This window comes from Lethenteron reissneri, chromosome 16 (assembly GCF_015708825.2).
Source record: "Lethenteron reissneri isolate LAM-NWPU_2019-01 chromosome 16, ASM1570882v1, whole genome shotgun sequence".
In the NCBI taxonomy this organism is placed as follows: Eukaryota; Metazoa; Chordata; class Hyperoartia; order Petromyzontiformes; family Petromyzontidae; genus Lethenteron; species Lethenteron reissneri.
The window spans coordinates 4,489,133-4,505,406 of record NC_083794.1 but is presented as its reverse complement, the minus strand read 5'-3'; the positions used below and the strand labels follow the sequence as shown (position 1 = coordinate 4,505,406).

The window sequence follows — 16,274 nt, the reverse complement described above, 5'->3', positions numbered from 1 at the left end:
CAGATAAAGTGTATATGTTCAAATTGCAAAAGTACACCAATTACCATTCTTGGGCAGAGTAGCAAAACAACAGCAAGAGAAGTCCAGACCACACCAAGACAACACACAGTCCCCTCAATAAAATTGCACACAAACATTGAACAAATCTATACACGCGGGTACGGATGAATGGTTGGTTGCTCCTTAACAACCCTGGGTCGCCCCCACCATTCCCCTCCCCCCCAGTTCCCTCCTCCCCTTCCTCCTTCCCCCTGTCCCTTTCTTTCTTCCAGTATGTTCGTTTACTTCCCCCTTACCACTCTCACCTCCCCATATAAACCTTCATGTCCACGCATGTGGTCTGCACCTGGGTGGGGCAGTGAGCCCAATTTCCCCCCTTCATTGGGCCATGTCGCACCAAAGCCGGGCCGCTGTTTGCAGAGTTTCTGTTCCCCCTCTGTTTTGTGATCGGCGTTTTGTGGCAATACGTTAACTTCCTTGCCCGGTATACAGGAGGTCACGGATTCGATCACGACCCTGGCGTCTGCTGTATATATGGAGTTTGTATGTTCTCTCTGTGGTTGCGTAGGATTTTTCTCCAGATCCTCCAGTTTTTTCATCCACATTTAGAATCAACATGCATTTAGAGTATTTGGATGCAAAAAAAGTCCACATAAGCCAATTAATTGAGCTATAATTTGTGACGAGGTCGCTTCTGAAAGAGGAGTTAATAGCTCGGTGAGCATTCCCTGGTAAAATAAAAAAATAGTAAGTAAATAGCTAATAGGAGTTGTGTAAAAAAACAACTCTGGATTGCAGATGCGAGCGCGGCTCAACTGGAAAGCACGGGTAGGCGAACCTGGTGCTGATGAAATGGACGAGGGCGCGTGCCCTCTCCTCCACGTCACACGAGGCGTCCCGCTCGTCGGGCGGCGCCACCGTGAGCGCCGCGTGGAGCAGCGTGGGCGCGTGAGCAGCCGCATGCTCGCCCGTGCTGCCCAGGCTCAGGCTGGAGCCCGTCGAGCTGGGGCTCAGGCCCGAGTCGGTGGCGGAGGGGCTCTGCGAGATCTGACGCAGCTCGCTGGCTCCTGCAACATGGGACGTGGCACGCACAAACGATGATGACAACAATAAAAAATTTTAGGACGTTTCAAATTGGGGCGGAGATCTGTCGTGGTGCAACAGCACTCCGGACCCTGTGATCCGGAGGTCACCGGTTAAAATGCAACCTTCTGGCACGCCAGTTCTAATATAATTGGCTAAGGCACCTGACAACACTTAGTCACAGAAAATAATAAGTTAGATGGCAGGGGGCATTGCATTGAGGAATGAGTGATAGAGGGATCACGACTGGGAAAGAGTGGAGGGGCAAGGGGAGGGAAGATGAAGAGAATGGGCGATGGAGAAGAGGTAAGGTTTAAATGAGGAATGGAAGGAGGTTAAGGAGGGGAACTGCTTAATGTTTGTCGAACTCCTTTCGCACCCTACACGTAGCCAACGGTGCTAATCGTAGGTAATGTACAGGGGAAGTTTATTCCCAATGGCGCGTATTTCTCATATCCACCCCCGACTCTTTTCACCCTCGCAGCGCCGTAGCGCTGGGCAGTCTCACCGAGGAATGCGCTGTGCTGGGCAGGCGACGCCTGCACGGCCAGGATCTTGCTGTGGTTGAAGTCTCGGTTGGCGAGGAGGACCCGTGCCACCGAGCGGTGGACATCCAACCCCCCCACCTGCACCAGCAGCAGGTGCAGTAGCAGCTGCTTGCTGTGCTCGGGCACCTGCGGGTGCTGGTGGTCGAAACCTGCGTACCGCGGTTTACCCCACACATTGGCATCGTCATCAGCATTATCCTCACCGTCATCGTCATCATCGCCATCATCGTCATCATCGCCATCATCGTCATCGTCGCCATCATCGTCACCGTCATCACCATCATCACCGTCATCATCGTCTTGAGTACCAATATTATCAGCTTTGGCATTTTATCGTAACAAAAAAAAGGTAAAGGTGCAGCCCTGAAATGTCTTGCTCATGCCGCTGCTGGTGGAATGGCCTCCACGTGAGGGGAGCTCGAGAGCCCTCTGGAAGGTATTTGGCCAGAGATGTCTTGGAAGAGGTGGGAGTAAAGAACACTCCACCCCACACCACACGCAGATGTGCCGACTGACTGCGGTGAACCCATTCATACTGCCACTGGCTGGATGGGGGATTTAGAAAAATGTTCCAACTGTCACGCTGGGAGATCAAAGTGGTGACCACCCTCTGCATTGCCCAGTGTGCTAACCATTACATCGTGGAAGCATCCTGGACACCGAGTACGATATGCTTATTTTTAGTCTCACCAGATGACCCTCTGGTTCATGCGTTTAACTCACAATTTAAAAGTGCACGGTTCAAAATCCAGCCAGGGGATGACTCAACGAAAGATGCCTTGAAGGTTAATAAAATGAGTCCCACGTTATTACAAGCCAACGGTTGTAGTCATGTGGATAGAAGAAGAATTGTGCTGGCACATTGGTGAAACTAAAGTTTAGTAGAGAACTGAAGCCACTGATAATACTTTGTATATTAGCCAGTACATCTCTCACGATCGCTTTCCATTGATGCACAAAGAGACTGTAATAGAGCTTCATTGTGCTGCACGCATTTTGATTTTGCTTGCACGCTCTCACTTACGCAAAGGACCATCACACTCACTTCTATTGATATGAAGGTATTCAACCTTAAACGCACTGTGTCGTGTATATGGTGTGAAGTTTATGTATGTAGAATTTATTTCGCACCATACATAGCCAACTATGCTAATCGGAGGTGCGGGGGATGGACAAACTAAACACAAAAAGCAGTTCTAAAGAAAAACTTTTCAATCTATATTTAAAAGTACATAGCTCCAGTGGCTTCCTAATATCGGAAGGAAGAGCATTCCAGATGGCCACAGAAGTGCATCTGAAAGTGCGCGATGCGGTGACCGTCTTCATTTGGATGGCCAGTAGCCAAAAGTCGTTGCGAGCATGACGGGAGTTGCTGCGGTGGTTTACGCTCCTCGACGAGATCAGTGAGGTGCTCTGGTTCATTTGTGGCGGCACTTTGTGTGTATAATAATAGGGGTTTCCCCATTTTTTCTGGCAACAAAACCGAAAACTTTTTACAAGGAATCATGTGTGCATTAACCACAATACTTGTGGTGAAAATGCAAACAAAAAACACACTGATAATATAAGCATTGTCCTTGAAACGGATTGGTCCACACCAGAGACGGCTTTCTTTTGAACCTCGTCTCAATTGGTGCTAGACCAGAGGACACCAAAAGGCGTACAGCTCAAAGACAATGCACTATCAAAGCAATGAGGGCTTGGGGTAAGCATCTACATCATTAGACCTCCTTTGCCAGTACCAAAATATAATAATAGGGTCTTCCCTTTTTTTCTGGAAACAAAACTGAAACCTTTTTACGAGGAATCATGTGTGCATTAACCACAACACTTGTGGTCAAAATGCAAACGAGTGCGTGCTGAACTCACCCAGGAAGACGGCGTGCAGGAGCACCGGTAAATGAATGCTCCACTCCAAATGCACTCCATGGTCCACTACGAGTCCCGTCAGCAGGATCATCGCGATGCTGCACCTGTGTGAGAGCACACGCCGCCGGGTCAGTACAGAATTGGTACATGGTACATTTTCTTTAGACCCCCCCCCAACACTTCTTACTTCATTTTTTGATCATAGCAAACACATATAAATCCGCAATCGATACTTTAACATGATACAGTGCAGAATTTTGCATGTTTGCATCGATTACATTTTTTTCACCAGTGTCTCACACCCTGTATATATTTAATTCCACTTCGTATTTGACACGTTACTTTTGTGTTAATTAATTTTTAATATGCTTGTTGAATGAGGAAAGTCTTACTGAAGGTTATGGCTTTTTTCAGTCGAGCCCTGCCAAGATTTGCAGTAAGGGGCCATGAATGCTATGTATATTCCCATTAAATAATTGGCAGGTAAATTGTAAAATTTGAACTGGCACACAACAAGTCTACTCTTGCGAATAGTGTAATTGGATCTTTACACCATATAATCCCTGAAGAAGAGTCAATCATTCATGAGATCACCTGGATAACAACAAAAATAATAATAATAGATTTCTCTCACTACTTCTCTCTGTATTCATTATTTTATTGCCTTGCTAATGGAACAAGGACTGCCAAAGCATTTGTCCTGGGATCTGTTTTTAAGAATCTGGTGAAGAAAAATCAGACCTTATGATTATACGTAACTTCATGGGGACATAAGACAAATGTGGTTATGGAGGGCTGATGTGATGTGATGGTCTATTCGTGAATTTTGTCCTGGTCCCTCATGTCTCTGCTGTTGCCTCTCCGGTATAGTGCAGCTTCTTCAACCAGCAGTGGCCTGTGTGAACAGTTGGGAGGGCTGTGCCTTTAACCTTCACACTCAAGTTGAAAATGTTGTCTTTGGGTTTGGTGCGTAGAGAATTCAGAAGCAAAAACAAACCCCAATTAAATTAATTGCATCAAAACAAACGATAACAAAAGTACCGCAACCTGTGATTGCCACGGTTGGCTACGTATGGCGAAATCGAACTTCAACAATCATACACACAAGTTCCGTCCCTCTCTCCCCATGCCCTCTCACCTGTGCAGGGGAGGGGCCTGGCTGAAGGTCTCAGGCAAGTGATCTGTAAGACGAGCCCAGTAGCCTAAGGAGGCAGGCATGGGCAGGGGTTCCGGGCGTGTTGCCTCCGCCATCCGCACCCTCCAGCTCATGTATGCTGGCTCAGCTGTTAACAACGTCACAACCCCCCCATTGCGTTAACAGAGCGTATCGGGCATTGCATTAATGGTAATGGAGCAAGATTCGAATCGCTTCAACAAAACATTACGGTCATTGCGTTAAGGAAGTACAAAGAGCGACGCGTTAACAGAGCGGATGGCATTCTGGTCATGGACAGCATACACGGCAGTGTTACGTGAAGCATGCCGGACATAGTGTTCATGGAAATGTGTTGTTCTTAGGATAATAGCTGGATTTCTTCAGTAATATTAACTCTGAAGGCTCACAGAGTACCTTTTGCGGCATATAAACATCACCAACTAGGGAGACAGGAGGCCGGGCGTGGTTTTGGCCGCCCACCCCTTTGTGTGCCGTGCCGGCCTTCACAGGTGCTCTCGCTAACACCACTTGTCCAAACAGTCTGCTAAGGCTATACAGGGGGATCTGTGTTGCACGCTGGGTCTCACTAACATCACTTACCCCAACAGGCTATACAGGGGATCGCTGTCTTTGTACACCAGGGCTAGCTAACAGCACTTGCCCCAACAGTCTGCTAAGGCTATACAGGGGGATCTGTGTTGCACGCTGAGTCTCACTAACATCACTTATCCCAACAGGCTATACAGGGAATCGCTGTCTTTGTACACCAGGGCTAGCTAACAGCACTTGCCCCAACAGTCTGCTAAGGTCACGTACTTTTGTCGTCCTCGCTGGAGCTGCCCGAGCCGTTGCTGTAGCGCGACTCAAGCCGGGGGTGCGGCCGCATGATGCCGTAGTTCACCTCCTGGTGAGGGTGGCTGTCCCAGGCAATGAGAAACAACGCACGTAGCAAACATTAAACTAAAGAATAAACAAAATGTTTTTTTATTTGTATCAGCTAAGGCCCACTGAGCTACAGAGCTCTCTTTCAGAAGCCACCTGGCCACAAAAGATAGCTCAATGAAGTGGCTTACCATGTGGAAATTTCTAGCAGCCAAATACTCTAAACGCATGTTTCTAAATGAGGTTGGAAAAACCGGAAGACTAAGAGAAAAATCCACAAAACCACGGGGAGACCATGTAAACTCGAAATATATGTGCACCAGGGTCCGGCTCGAACCCACAACCTCCTGTATACCAGACGGGGTAGTTAACATCTTGCCACGGACATAAACGTTCGTGCAGGCAATTCTTTATTTTTGTTTATGGTGGACTTTCTCGTCATTTACAGATTTTAATTATTGATTCCATTAGGGGAGTAAATAGCTCCCCGTCGTGTAGATATCACGTCTCTACACATACGAGGTTCCAAACGAAAGACTTGGCAGCATCGAGCAATGAAGATTACCGTAACGATGAGTTCTAATAAGCAAGAAACCGGTCTACAGTTGTCTGTCTCACTGCTGCCTGTTGGTTAGTCACATTGTGTTCAAATTTTGATGGCGACCTAAGTCAAGAGAACCACAATGCAGTTCTTCAGGAAATGGTGGGTTTGCACAAGGCTGAGAGGTCGAGAGTGTTTTGTACGAACAGTGCATGTTTTTGTGTTGCTGTTGTTATTGTTGTTTTTGGAACTTTGCATTGCGGGGTTCATTTCTTCGGTCTAAAAAGTTAAAACCACTTCGCGATAAGTCCACAGCAGTCATCCTATGGAGAAACCGGCCCCTGCCATGGGAACGTCAAATTTCTATCACTGGCTAAGGGCTGGCAGCAGAGATCGGCACTTCTCTACTGCTTGCACATCATGTTTACCTCTGGATTTGACCCCAGGTGTCTCGCATAAATTTCTATAAAAAAAGGTACTGAACTCAACGGGCTCTCAAATAATATAAACGATGATCAATGGCAGATTGATTAGCTAGATGTTCACCATTGCCAGCTATGCATCCCCGTCACTATGAGGGCCACCGTTGGCAGTAGGCGACCAGCTCTCTGTGTGACTGGGTGCGCGCAGCAGGGGGACACGCCGAGTGGTTGCGTTAAGGTGGCGCACCTCTCTTCAAAGCTCGCCCCGTTGACCATCTTGTTGTCGGGCCCTTGCGCAATCCCGGCAGCGCCTCCGCTCCCTGCGAGCGTGTGGCTGCTGGAGCTCGTGCCTGCATACAGGAGGAAGGGGCAGGAGGGAATGTAGTGACACGGTGGCGAGAAGTGGTTCACGTGTGGCCGCACGAACCAGTAGGAGCACGATTCGCACGGTTAGCTAAGTACGGTTGTGAAAAATACATTTAAGATACATACATACACATACGTACGGTCGCCAGAAAGAAATGAAGAAATTGGCACTCAAATTGGTTTGCAATTACATGTAAACATGTTATAGTTGAAGCCATGAAACGAAAATAAAAATTAATCTTGACTTAAAGCTTTCGTGACTGCAGGGAATGAGAATAAAAATGGTCAGCTCTTAATTACTGACACACGTGCTTTTGAGCTTGTTGTCCTTCCCCCACACCCCCCATGAGCATGGTTGGCTACGTAAGTGCAAAAGGAGTTCAACGTAATACATACATCGGCTAACGCCTACAATAACTTAGTAGATTACCTAGCTTGTTAAAAAGTATTCCTGGATAATGTAATGATCAATATCCCAGTTGACAGTTATGTCTCCAGGCTCAATCAAGCATGATACAGTGCTTATCTTCAATGATATTCATGAGCCAGTAGTGGAAATTCCACATTAAATGGTAGGGAGCCAGCCCATCTAGACAAAAATAATTTTTTTTATAATTCCACAAAGTGCTCCTCATTTTTATCAGCCTCAAAAAGGACAATTAGGCGAGTCAACCTCTGATCGGGATTTGAACTCACAACCTCCTCATCCTAACCATCATCATCTTCATGATAATATTAAATGATTACGATGAAATAAAAGATGAAGAATTGAGCTGTGAGAAGGTGAGGAGCAAGGACTGAGCGGAGAGAGAGCAGCACCAGAGGCTGACGGGGAGGTCCGCTGGCCCGTGAGAAGCCTGTAGAACGGCGGGTTCTTGGTGCGGATGAGGATGGAGTTGACAGGCTCCATGCGCTCCAGCTCGGGCAGCAGCTCTTCCAGGGTCTCCACCGTCTTCTCCCGACAGATGAAGATCACCACCTTCTTGATCTGCTCGCAGGGCCAGGGAACACGGCGTGACGATGGGAGGGGAAGCACGCATGAATCAGAGAAGAAAAATCGACGAGCAGAGAGCAGAGAGAGGTAAGAGATGGCAAGAGAACAATGCAGAGCAAAGTAAGTGTGGCGGCATATGTCACGAGGAGCATCTGGAACAAATTAAAAGCACTGTTTCACCACGAGACGCCGTAACACTATAAACTTGCATTAATAAATGCCAAGCCCTATGATCGGTGCTAATATCTCCTGAAATGAGTCCTGTACTCATAGAAATCATCTGTCAAGGAGCATAAACCATCACGCGAACTCCGATTATCCTCGCCGCAGCGGCTTTTGGCTAGCCATTAAACAAAGGCGGTCACCGCATCGCGCGCTTTACGTTACACTGCTGCGGCCAACTGGAACACTCTTCTTTCCAATATATTAGGAAGCCACTGGAACTAAGCACTTTTAAATCTGGTTTGAAAACTAATTTCTTTAAAACTGTTTTTCTTTGTGCATACAAAGTGAATTGTAAGCAGACGTTCGGAGTAAAAGAGGAGTCGCGTTACCTCTTGCTTCTTGTCCACACATAAATACAAACATACATTCAAAGTAATACCAAAGTTGTGCATTAGCCAAGGTTGCGAGGACTGTCAAGGAGCAGTGGGCGTAACTCACAGAGGGCAGCAGGTCAGGCTCACTGCGCACGCCGCAGAGTGCGATCAGGAACTGCAGGATGACACGCAGGTTCCCGGGCCAGCTGTCGGCCAGCGCCGTCCACACACTCTCCAGCTCTGCACTCGGGGAGCCCTCCCCGTACTGGCATGCGGGAGTGTTGGTTTGCGATTATTATTCGGAAAACAAGCCGGCATGAAACACATTGCCACTGTGCATACGTGCATGCCCCCGATTAGCACGGTTGGCTACGTGTGGTGCGAAAGAAGTTCAACGTACATACATATATACACGTGCACTGTTGACCCAGTTAAGATAAGCGGTACTGTAGTCGCAGCACATGGCTTGTAAATGTAAGGTGGAGGAAGATTTTACTTACAACCCTGAAAGGGATGATAAATTGAGTACCGCTTTGGAGAAAGTCAACAGTTGTTGTCATATGGGTAGACTTGCCACCGCCATAGTGATGTGGAATTTCTACCAGTCTCAGTACTACCAAGGCAGACGAACACTGCCCACAACTTCTTTTTTTTATCAGAGAAATATTTTTACGTTAGATTTGTGTCAACATGAAAAAAACATCACCAAAGTTGTCTTGGAACACTGCTCTATAATGCCGCACTGCCACCTTTTGTGAACTCGCACCCCATGCACAAAACCTGTGCACAGGTGCTCTGTGATCAAATTTTGACTTAAAACTTTCGTGACTGCAGGAATTCATATTCTATGGTTCTTTCGGTAAAGTCACGTCGATAGAAAAAATAGTAACAATAAAGTAATAAAAATAAAAATAAAGTGAATAAAAAATTAATAAAAATATCACGACGTTTCGATCGCAACACAAGCAATCGTCATCAGGATCGGGAAAGATAGGGTGACAGCTTGCGGAGACGGCTTGCGATGACGATGATGACGACCACGATGCCTCTGGGAGCTCGTACCTGAGCGGTCATGTGCAGGAGGTTGTTGAGCACCAGCGCGGTGGCGAGCGGCGATCCCCAGCCGGAGCCTTTGAGCCAGCGCCGTCCCTGCCCGGAGTCGCGCCTCGCCTCCGCATCTTCCTCCTCGTCCCAGCCGGCGCCTTCGACGGCGCTCCGCTCCGGCGTGCCGCCACCACCGCCACTGCCGCCGCTCCCCGCATCGCCTGGGAGACCCCAGGCGCCGCCGGCGCCACCCGCCACCAGCTGAATGTTGCTGAGCCACGGCTGAAGGTAGGAGAGCAGCACCTGGCGGCCTGGGGTTTGCGTGGTTTGGAATCGCCGGCTCAGCTCTGTAAGGGTGGACGGGGTCAAACGGTGGGAGGTGGAGGTGGGATCGAAGCATGAGCACATGAAGTAGTCGACAGGTTTGAATGCTGCCACAGGTGCACTGTTAATTAATCGATTGTAAAACTTCAAATGTATGGATGTATGTATGTTGAACTTCTTCCGCACCGTACATAGCTAAGCGGAGGTGCGGGGGAAGGACAACGAAGAGCTCGGAGGTGTGAAGACACAGAGCGGCTTTTGGCTGGCCATCGAACAAAGACGGTCACCGCACCGCCCTTTCAGATGCGCTTCTGCAGCTGTCTAGAACACTTTTCCTTCTGATATTAGGAATCCACTGGAGCTATGCACATTTAAATCTCGATTGAAAACGAATTTCTCTTGAACGACTTTTTGTGTCGAATTTATTGTCCCTCCCCCCGTACCTCCGATTAGCACGGTTTGCTACGTCCACAGTGCGAAAGAAGTTCAACATACATATTAGAGGATATTAGGTAGCCATAGCCACGCGTAAATGATGGAGGAGTGGGGGTGCATTCTGTCCGCACCAGAGAAGAGTGGCAGGGTGAGCTCGGGGTAGAGGCGTGCGAGCTCTTCAGAGAGCGAGTACGCCGAGAGGGAGTAGAGAGGAGGCAGTGGCATAGGCGAACTCAGCAGGCCGTCCACGTCTCCCGACTCGTCTCGCTCTGTGTACCCAAATAATTTCTCCTCCATCACCTGGTGGAAGGACACAGCGACAACCACTGTTAATGCTGCAGGCGTCTGCTGGCGATTTGTAATTCACCCGTACTGGTGGAGTGGGTGTGCGCGTGTGTGCAGAAATGCACATTGTGTCATCGTCATCTTATTAAGAGACACTGGTAACACGACAGCAATTTAATTCTGAGGAGAACCAAAAAAACTAAAAGCAAAAGGAATATCGTATGTTATTTTTCTAAATGCACTTTCATATCGTGATATTTCTCTTGTCATGGAATGCTGCTGCCGCAATGGTTCGGGCACACTGGGCTTGCAATCCAGAGGTCGCCGGTTCGATTCAATCTTCTGGTGTGGCAGTTAAATCAATGGGGAAAGTTTCTTAAATCCCGCTCCCCGCCCAGCAGTACACACGTGTTCACTAGAGTTAGCTGACTGACAGGTCACACGTGGAGCAGTAAAGTGTGGGTACTCCCCCCTCTTGTAATATATCTGGCCAGTGTGGAAGAGCAGGCCAAATACCCTCTACAGCCACCTCTGGTGGAGGTCCTTCTGCCTGCCAGCAGAGGGTGTCAGTAAGTAACTGCAAGGTCTGATATCTGTTGTATACAACAGCATCGTATTTTTACACGCTTTTATTTGACTCACTCTGTCTGTTGTCGTATCCTCAAAAAATATTGTAACTCAATTTTTACCCACTTCCCAATGTGCTATCGACGGCAAACTTGGTATACTTATGTCATACTGATGACCAGACTATATTCTATCATAAAAAATCTAAAACATATATTTTAAAACATTCTTTTACACGCTTTGATAAACTCACTCTGTCTGTTGTCGTATCCTCAAATCTTGTAACTAAATTTTAACCCACTCCCCAATGTCATATCGACTGCAAACTTGGTATACGTATGTCATACTTGTGACAATACTCTATTCTATCATTTAAAAAAAAACTTTTTTTTTAAACAATCTTTTTTATATGTTATGTTTCGGCTTGGGTCTAATTGTCCACGCTCAACTGACGTTGGCTGTAATTGGCCACGCCCCTTACGTTGTGGCAAACTTCGAGGCCACTTTCTGGAGTCGTGGAGTTCTGCCATTACTCGTACGGTATATTTCATTCATTTTTTTAAATCCTTTATATTAAGTTCACTTGCGCGCTTGCTTGCTTGCTTGCTTACGACCGTGCAAATCTTTCGGTCGTTTTTTAACCCACTTCCCGTGATCCAATCGAGCTGACAATTTCCACACAGACTCGTTGTGCGTGACAATTAATTTTCGTGAAATCAAATCTCCAAAATTTTACACTTTTTAGGACAAAAATATTATATTTAATTACCAATTGCTTAATGGTGCCATGCAATCATCTGACCCATAGGTGGCAGCCATCTCAAGCCAGAGGACGAGAGGACTCTAGCCGCCACGCATATAAAGGATTTATAGTGAAAAACTTTGTTTTTACGGGTTATACTTGTTTAATTACTTATTTTTATCGTAGCAAAAGCTTCAGTCAATTCTCAGAGTGAATTTGAATGCACACCTGCATGAGTTGCAGCGCCATCTCGTAGATCTCCTGGGATGGGTCAGCCGCTTTAAACAGGATCAGGTTGAGCAAAGTGATCATGCCCATTGGCCAATCCCTGTCGCACACACGGCAAACAGCACACAGAGGCCCATTATAGCCACCACATTAGCCATCAGCTGTTATTCACAAAGTATTGGACTCTACAAGAAGGCTCAGGTCTGATATTAGGGGTGCTGCCACTAAAGGCTGCTATATTCACCACAGCAGGGAAAAATATTAACGAATAGATTTTTTAATCAAATTGCATTGCCAAATTCATCAAACTGCGAGGGCGTGAATCATTACAGATCTTTTTGACAGAGGAATGACACGCACAAAGATCCTTAATAGAGCTACACGAGGGAGTGGATGGGCAGCGCCACACCTGGCTGTCGTCTCACTAGTGGTCGTGTTTATACACCGCAGATATTTGTCACTGCTGTTGGTGGCCATGAACGGGCATAAAACTCGGGTGCAGTCCACTTTGCTACCACTCCCCATAAAGACAAAAATCCCCACCCCCTCCCCCCCATAGCCTCAATAGATATTTGAGGCAAGTGCTGTTAGGGAGCACCTATGAAGGCACAGCACACAAGGTGGGTGGCCAGCACCATGCTCGGCTGCCTTTGTCTTCCCAGTGGTGATGTTTATGCATTGCACTAGGTACTCATTTGAGGCTGAGCAGACCTAGGGGAGGCCCAAGACCGATTCAAATAATCGTCACTGGTGGTGGCCGTGAGTGGGAATCGAACTCGGGTTGCTGGGGTTTGTAGTGCAGAGCGCCAACTGCTACACCACCGCTCCCCACCAGACACACACATACACACACGTGAGCTACAATGAGCGCAGGGCATGTGGGTGAGCTCTGACCTGCTGGTGAAGGTGGTCGCGATGGCGGTGAAACAGCCAGCGGCCACGAGCGGCGAGCCCGTGTAGCAGCGGTCAACGGCCCACTGCAGCAGGTAGCTCAGCTCGGGGTTCAGCTCCAGCAGCAGCACCACCATCTCGCAGCCCAGCTGGTGCACCTAAATGCACAAGTCAGGGCGCGTAGGGTTATTGCATTCATTTGAACAAATCGCATGAGATTATTTCATCATGGGACCTCCTTTGCCAGTACCAAATATGAGAATAGGTTTTCCCCTTTTTTCTGGCAAAAATTCAGGTGTTAAGATGTTAAAACACCAAACGGAAATCTTTTACAAGGAATCATGTCTGCATTAACTACATATACTAGTGGTCAGAATGCAAACAAAACACACTCTGATAGTATATGCATTGTCTTTTAAACCGATTGGTCCACACCAGGGATTATTTCATTTTTACTTCAACAAAATGTGCAAGGCGACTTCCGTTCACATGAATGTGCATATTAGTTCTCTTTTGAAATGAATTTGGCTTTTTTTTTAAAGATCACAGGTGTAATCTTTGAACATTCGTCAACAGGATTTAAATATAACACAGAGTATAAACAACATACAGAACAATACCTCTCGCATGCGCATATTTGGTAAACAACGTTTCAGTATAACGAATTTTTGAGCTTTTTTAACCGTTATTTTACACGGAATGCAAAAAAAGATAACTAAAATAAAATATTTAAATGCACAGAAATAAAAAAATTATGCGTCGACCTCTGTTACTTTACAAATAAGAATAACATTACGTTTATTCCATGTTTATTTTATTTATATCGCTTTTTATGTTAATACTCTCCGTATAATATATATCTTTTTAATATAAATCGTCTTTGTTTACAATATTAACGGTAAGTTACAGTGAGGGAAAAAAGTATTTGATCCCCTGCTGATTTTGTACGTTTGCCCACTGACAAAGAAATGATCAGTCTATAATTTTAATGGTAGGTTTATTTGAACAGTGAGACACAGAATAATAACAACAAAATCCAGAAAAACGCATGTCAAAAATTTTATAAATTGATTTGCATTTTAATGAGGGAAATAAGTATTTGACCCCTCTGCAAAACATGACTTAGTACTTGGTGGCAAACCCCTTGTTGGCAATCACAGAGGTCAGACGTTTCTTTTAGTTCGCCACCAGGTTTGCACACATCTCAGGAGGGATTTTGTCCCACTCCTCTTTGCAGATCTTCTCCAAGTCATTAAGGTTTCGAGGCTGACGTTTGGCAACTCGAACCTTCAGCTCCCTCCACAGATTTTCTATGGGATTAAGGCCTGGAGACTGGCTAGGCCACTCCAGGACCTTAATGTGCTTCTTCTTGAGCCACTCCTTTGTTGCCTTGGCCGTGTGTTTTGGGTCATTGTCATACTGGAATACCCATCCACGACCCATTTTCAATGCCCTGGCTGAGGGAAGGAGGTTCTCACTGAAGATTTGACGGTGCATGGCCCCATACTGGTATTGGGCGAAAAACATGGAAATGCTGAAAAAGCACCCTGCAAAATCACTCCACTGGGATCGCACTCAACAACAGCCCCCCCCCTCCTGCCCACTTCCGCAAAAAACTGACAGGGCCCTCCTGAAGACGAGCCTTGTGAATTAGTGAGGGCTCTCCTGGGATATAACAAGCGAAACAATAAAAACAATAACACGTTCCTTCACCGACCCACCTGCGGGTCCGGGTGTCCCAGAATGCTGTCCAACCACCGCTGCAGGTACCCGTCCATGGGGAGACCGACGCTCTCCAGCAAGGGCCCGCAGCACAGCACGGCCGCCATAGCCTGGGAGCAACACGCAGTGTAAACAAAAAGGCTCCCCCTTGCACCACGCAGTGTTATTGTGAAGGTTACCGTCAAATATTCGTTTCTGATAAAACTGTACTTTTAAAAGTAAGGTAACATACATCCATAGAATATCCTTTAAAAGTGACTCTCTACAGGTTAATCTATCGGAGGTCCTTCTGCCAGCGGAGGAGTGAGCAAACGATTTCAGGCCTGTGCCTTTATCTTAACTGGACTTTAAAATCACAAATTTCCAATTGGGAGTCGAGCTCTTTAACCGCAGCACCACCTGAATGCTAAACTTAACATGACGCTGAATCCCAAAGAGTGACCGACTCAAGTGCGGCTCCACGTTCACGCAGCTGTGAGAATGTGTTGCTTTTGCAAGGTGGAGTTTTTATTGACTGCATAAACCACTTTCAAAGAGGAGAGGGCAACTTTAGTACAAAGAGATGGATGTTTGAGACAGGTAATGGCTGCACTGTGTGCGTCAGTCAGCTAGCTTTTAACACAATCGACTACAAATACATTTCTGACCTTGAAATATAGATGCATGCCAAGCAACTAGAAAACAAATTTTAGAATATGGATGAGAGGAATATTTGGAATTCCATGGCAAGGAAAGGTAAGCCACTTAAAAGTTACGAATAGGGCACGGCAGAAAAGTATTGGAGAGTAATCAGAAAGAGGATTATGCAATGGGTGGATCATGTGTGCATTATCAAGACAGGCCCTCGAGAAAACCCACAGATCAGCAACCAATGGTAATACCTAAACCTAGATGGTGGGACACTGTAAGAGTGAGCTTTTGAAGGTGGGGTGGTGGCATTGGCCATTGTCACCTCTTGACCTTGGCATTTAATCAGCTGAAGCTGCAAGTAGAGTCTGGAATCAGGGCACCATGGAGTTGAGCGACTGGGCACATACGGCGGAAAACTAGAGCGGCGAGGTCACCTTGAGAGCGAGGAAATTCTGGCGTGTGATGGGCTGACTCCTCTCCGTACTCCACTCGAGCTGCGTGGAGATGAGACGGAACGGGCCTGCCCACTGGCTGAGAAGGTGGAATAAACTGTGCCGTAAGCTCTGCTGGGGGAACAGCAAGCGTCGCTCCGATACTGCTCACAAGCGGTGAAAGGAAAGGCAACACAGAGCAGCAGTGTCACTTCTAGGTGAAACGTGACCAATAAAGGAAACATGCAGCCACTGTTTTGGAGGGTTACATTATACTGACCGGTCACCATCATATAAATATATATTTTCTCAGCAATGTCAGGACTTAAAGACTGCTCCATACCCATTTTCGCAGGGAAGCAATTACTTAATCATTAGACCTCCTTTGCCAGTACCAAAATATAATAATAGGGTTTATCCCCTTTTTTTATTATCAGTGTGTTTTTTGTTTGCAATTTGACTGCAAGTATTGTGGCTAATGCAGACATGAATCCTCGTAAAAAGCTTTCAGTTTTGTTGCCAGAAAAAGGAGAAAAACCCTATTATTGAAGCATTTACTGTTTAAACTGATACAA

The 16,274-nt window shown here is 46.6% G+C and overlaps 1 protein-coding gene across 7 annotated transcripts in view; it reads right to left on the bottom strand.

The window, feature by feature from the left end:
• The window catches only part of LOC133342866 (protein furry homolog-like), a 138,631-nt gene that overhangs the window by 47,958 nt on the left and 74,399 nt on the right, over window positions 1-16,274 (bottom strand). For all 7 annotated transcript variants that reach the window (XR_009755191.1, XM_061552215.1, XM_061552216.1 and 4 more), the window contains 14 exons: window positions 15,703-15,863; window positions 14,638-14,748; window positions 12,920-13,074; window positions 12,026-12,125; window positions 10,335-10,503; window positions 9,463-9,791; window positions 8,525-8,665; window positions 7,687-7,855; window positions 6,749-6,851; window positions 5,473-5,573; window positions 4,639-4,783; window positions 3,501-3,604; window positions 1,592-1,780; window positions 839-1,067 (listed from right to left, as the gene is read on the bottom strand). Coding sequence is in view for 6 of the 7 variants with exons in the window: in XM_061552215.1 (XP_061408199.1) it covers window positions 839-1,067; window positions 1,592-1,780; window positions 3,501-3,604; window positions 4,639-4,783; window positions 5,473-5,573; window positions 6,749-6,851; window positions 7,687-7,855; window positions 8,525-8,665; window positions 9,463-9,791; window positions 10,335-10,503; window positions 12,026-12,125; window positions 12,920-13,074; window positions 14,638-14,748; window positions 15,703-15,863 (2,206 nt within the window). In the remaining variant the exon portion in view is untranslated. The remainder of the gene's footprint in view (window positions 1-838; window positions 1,068-1,591; window positions 1,781-3,500; window positions 3,605-4,638; window positions 4,784-5,472; window positions 5,574-6,748; window positions 6,852-7,686; window positions 7,856-8,524; window positions 8,666-9,462; window positions 9,792-10,334; window positions 10,504-12,025; window positions 12,126-12,919; window positions 13,075-14,637; window positions 14,749-15,702; window positions 15,864-16,274) is intronic.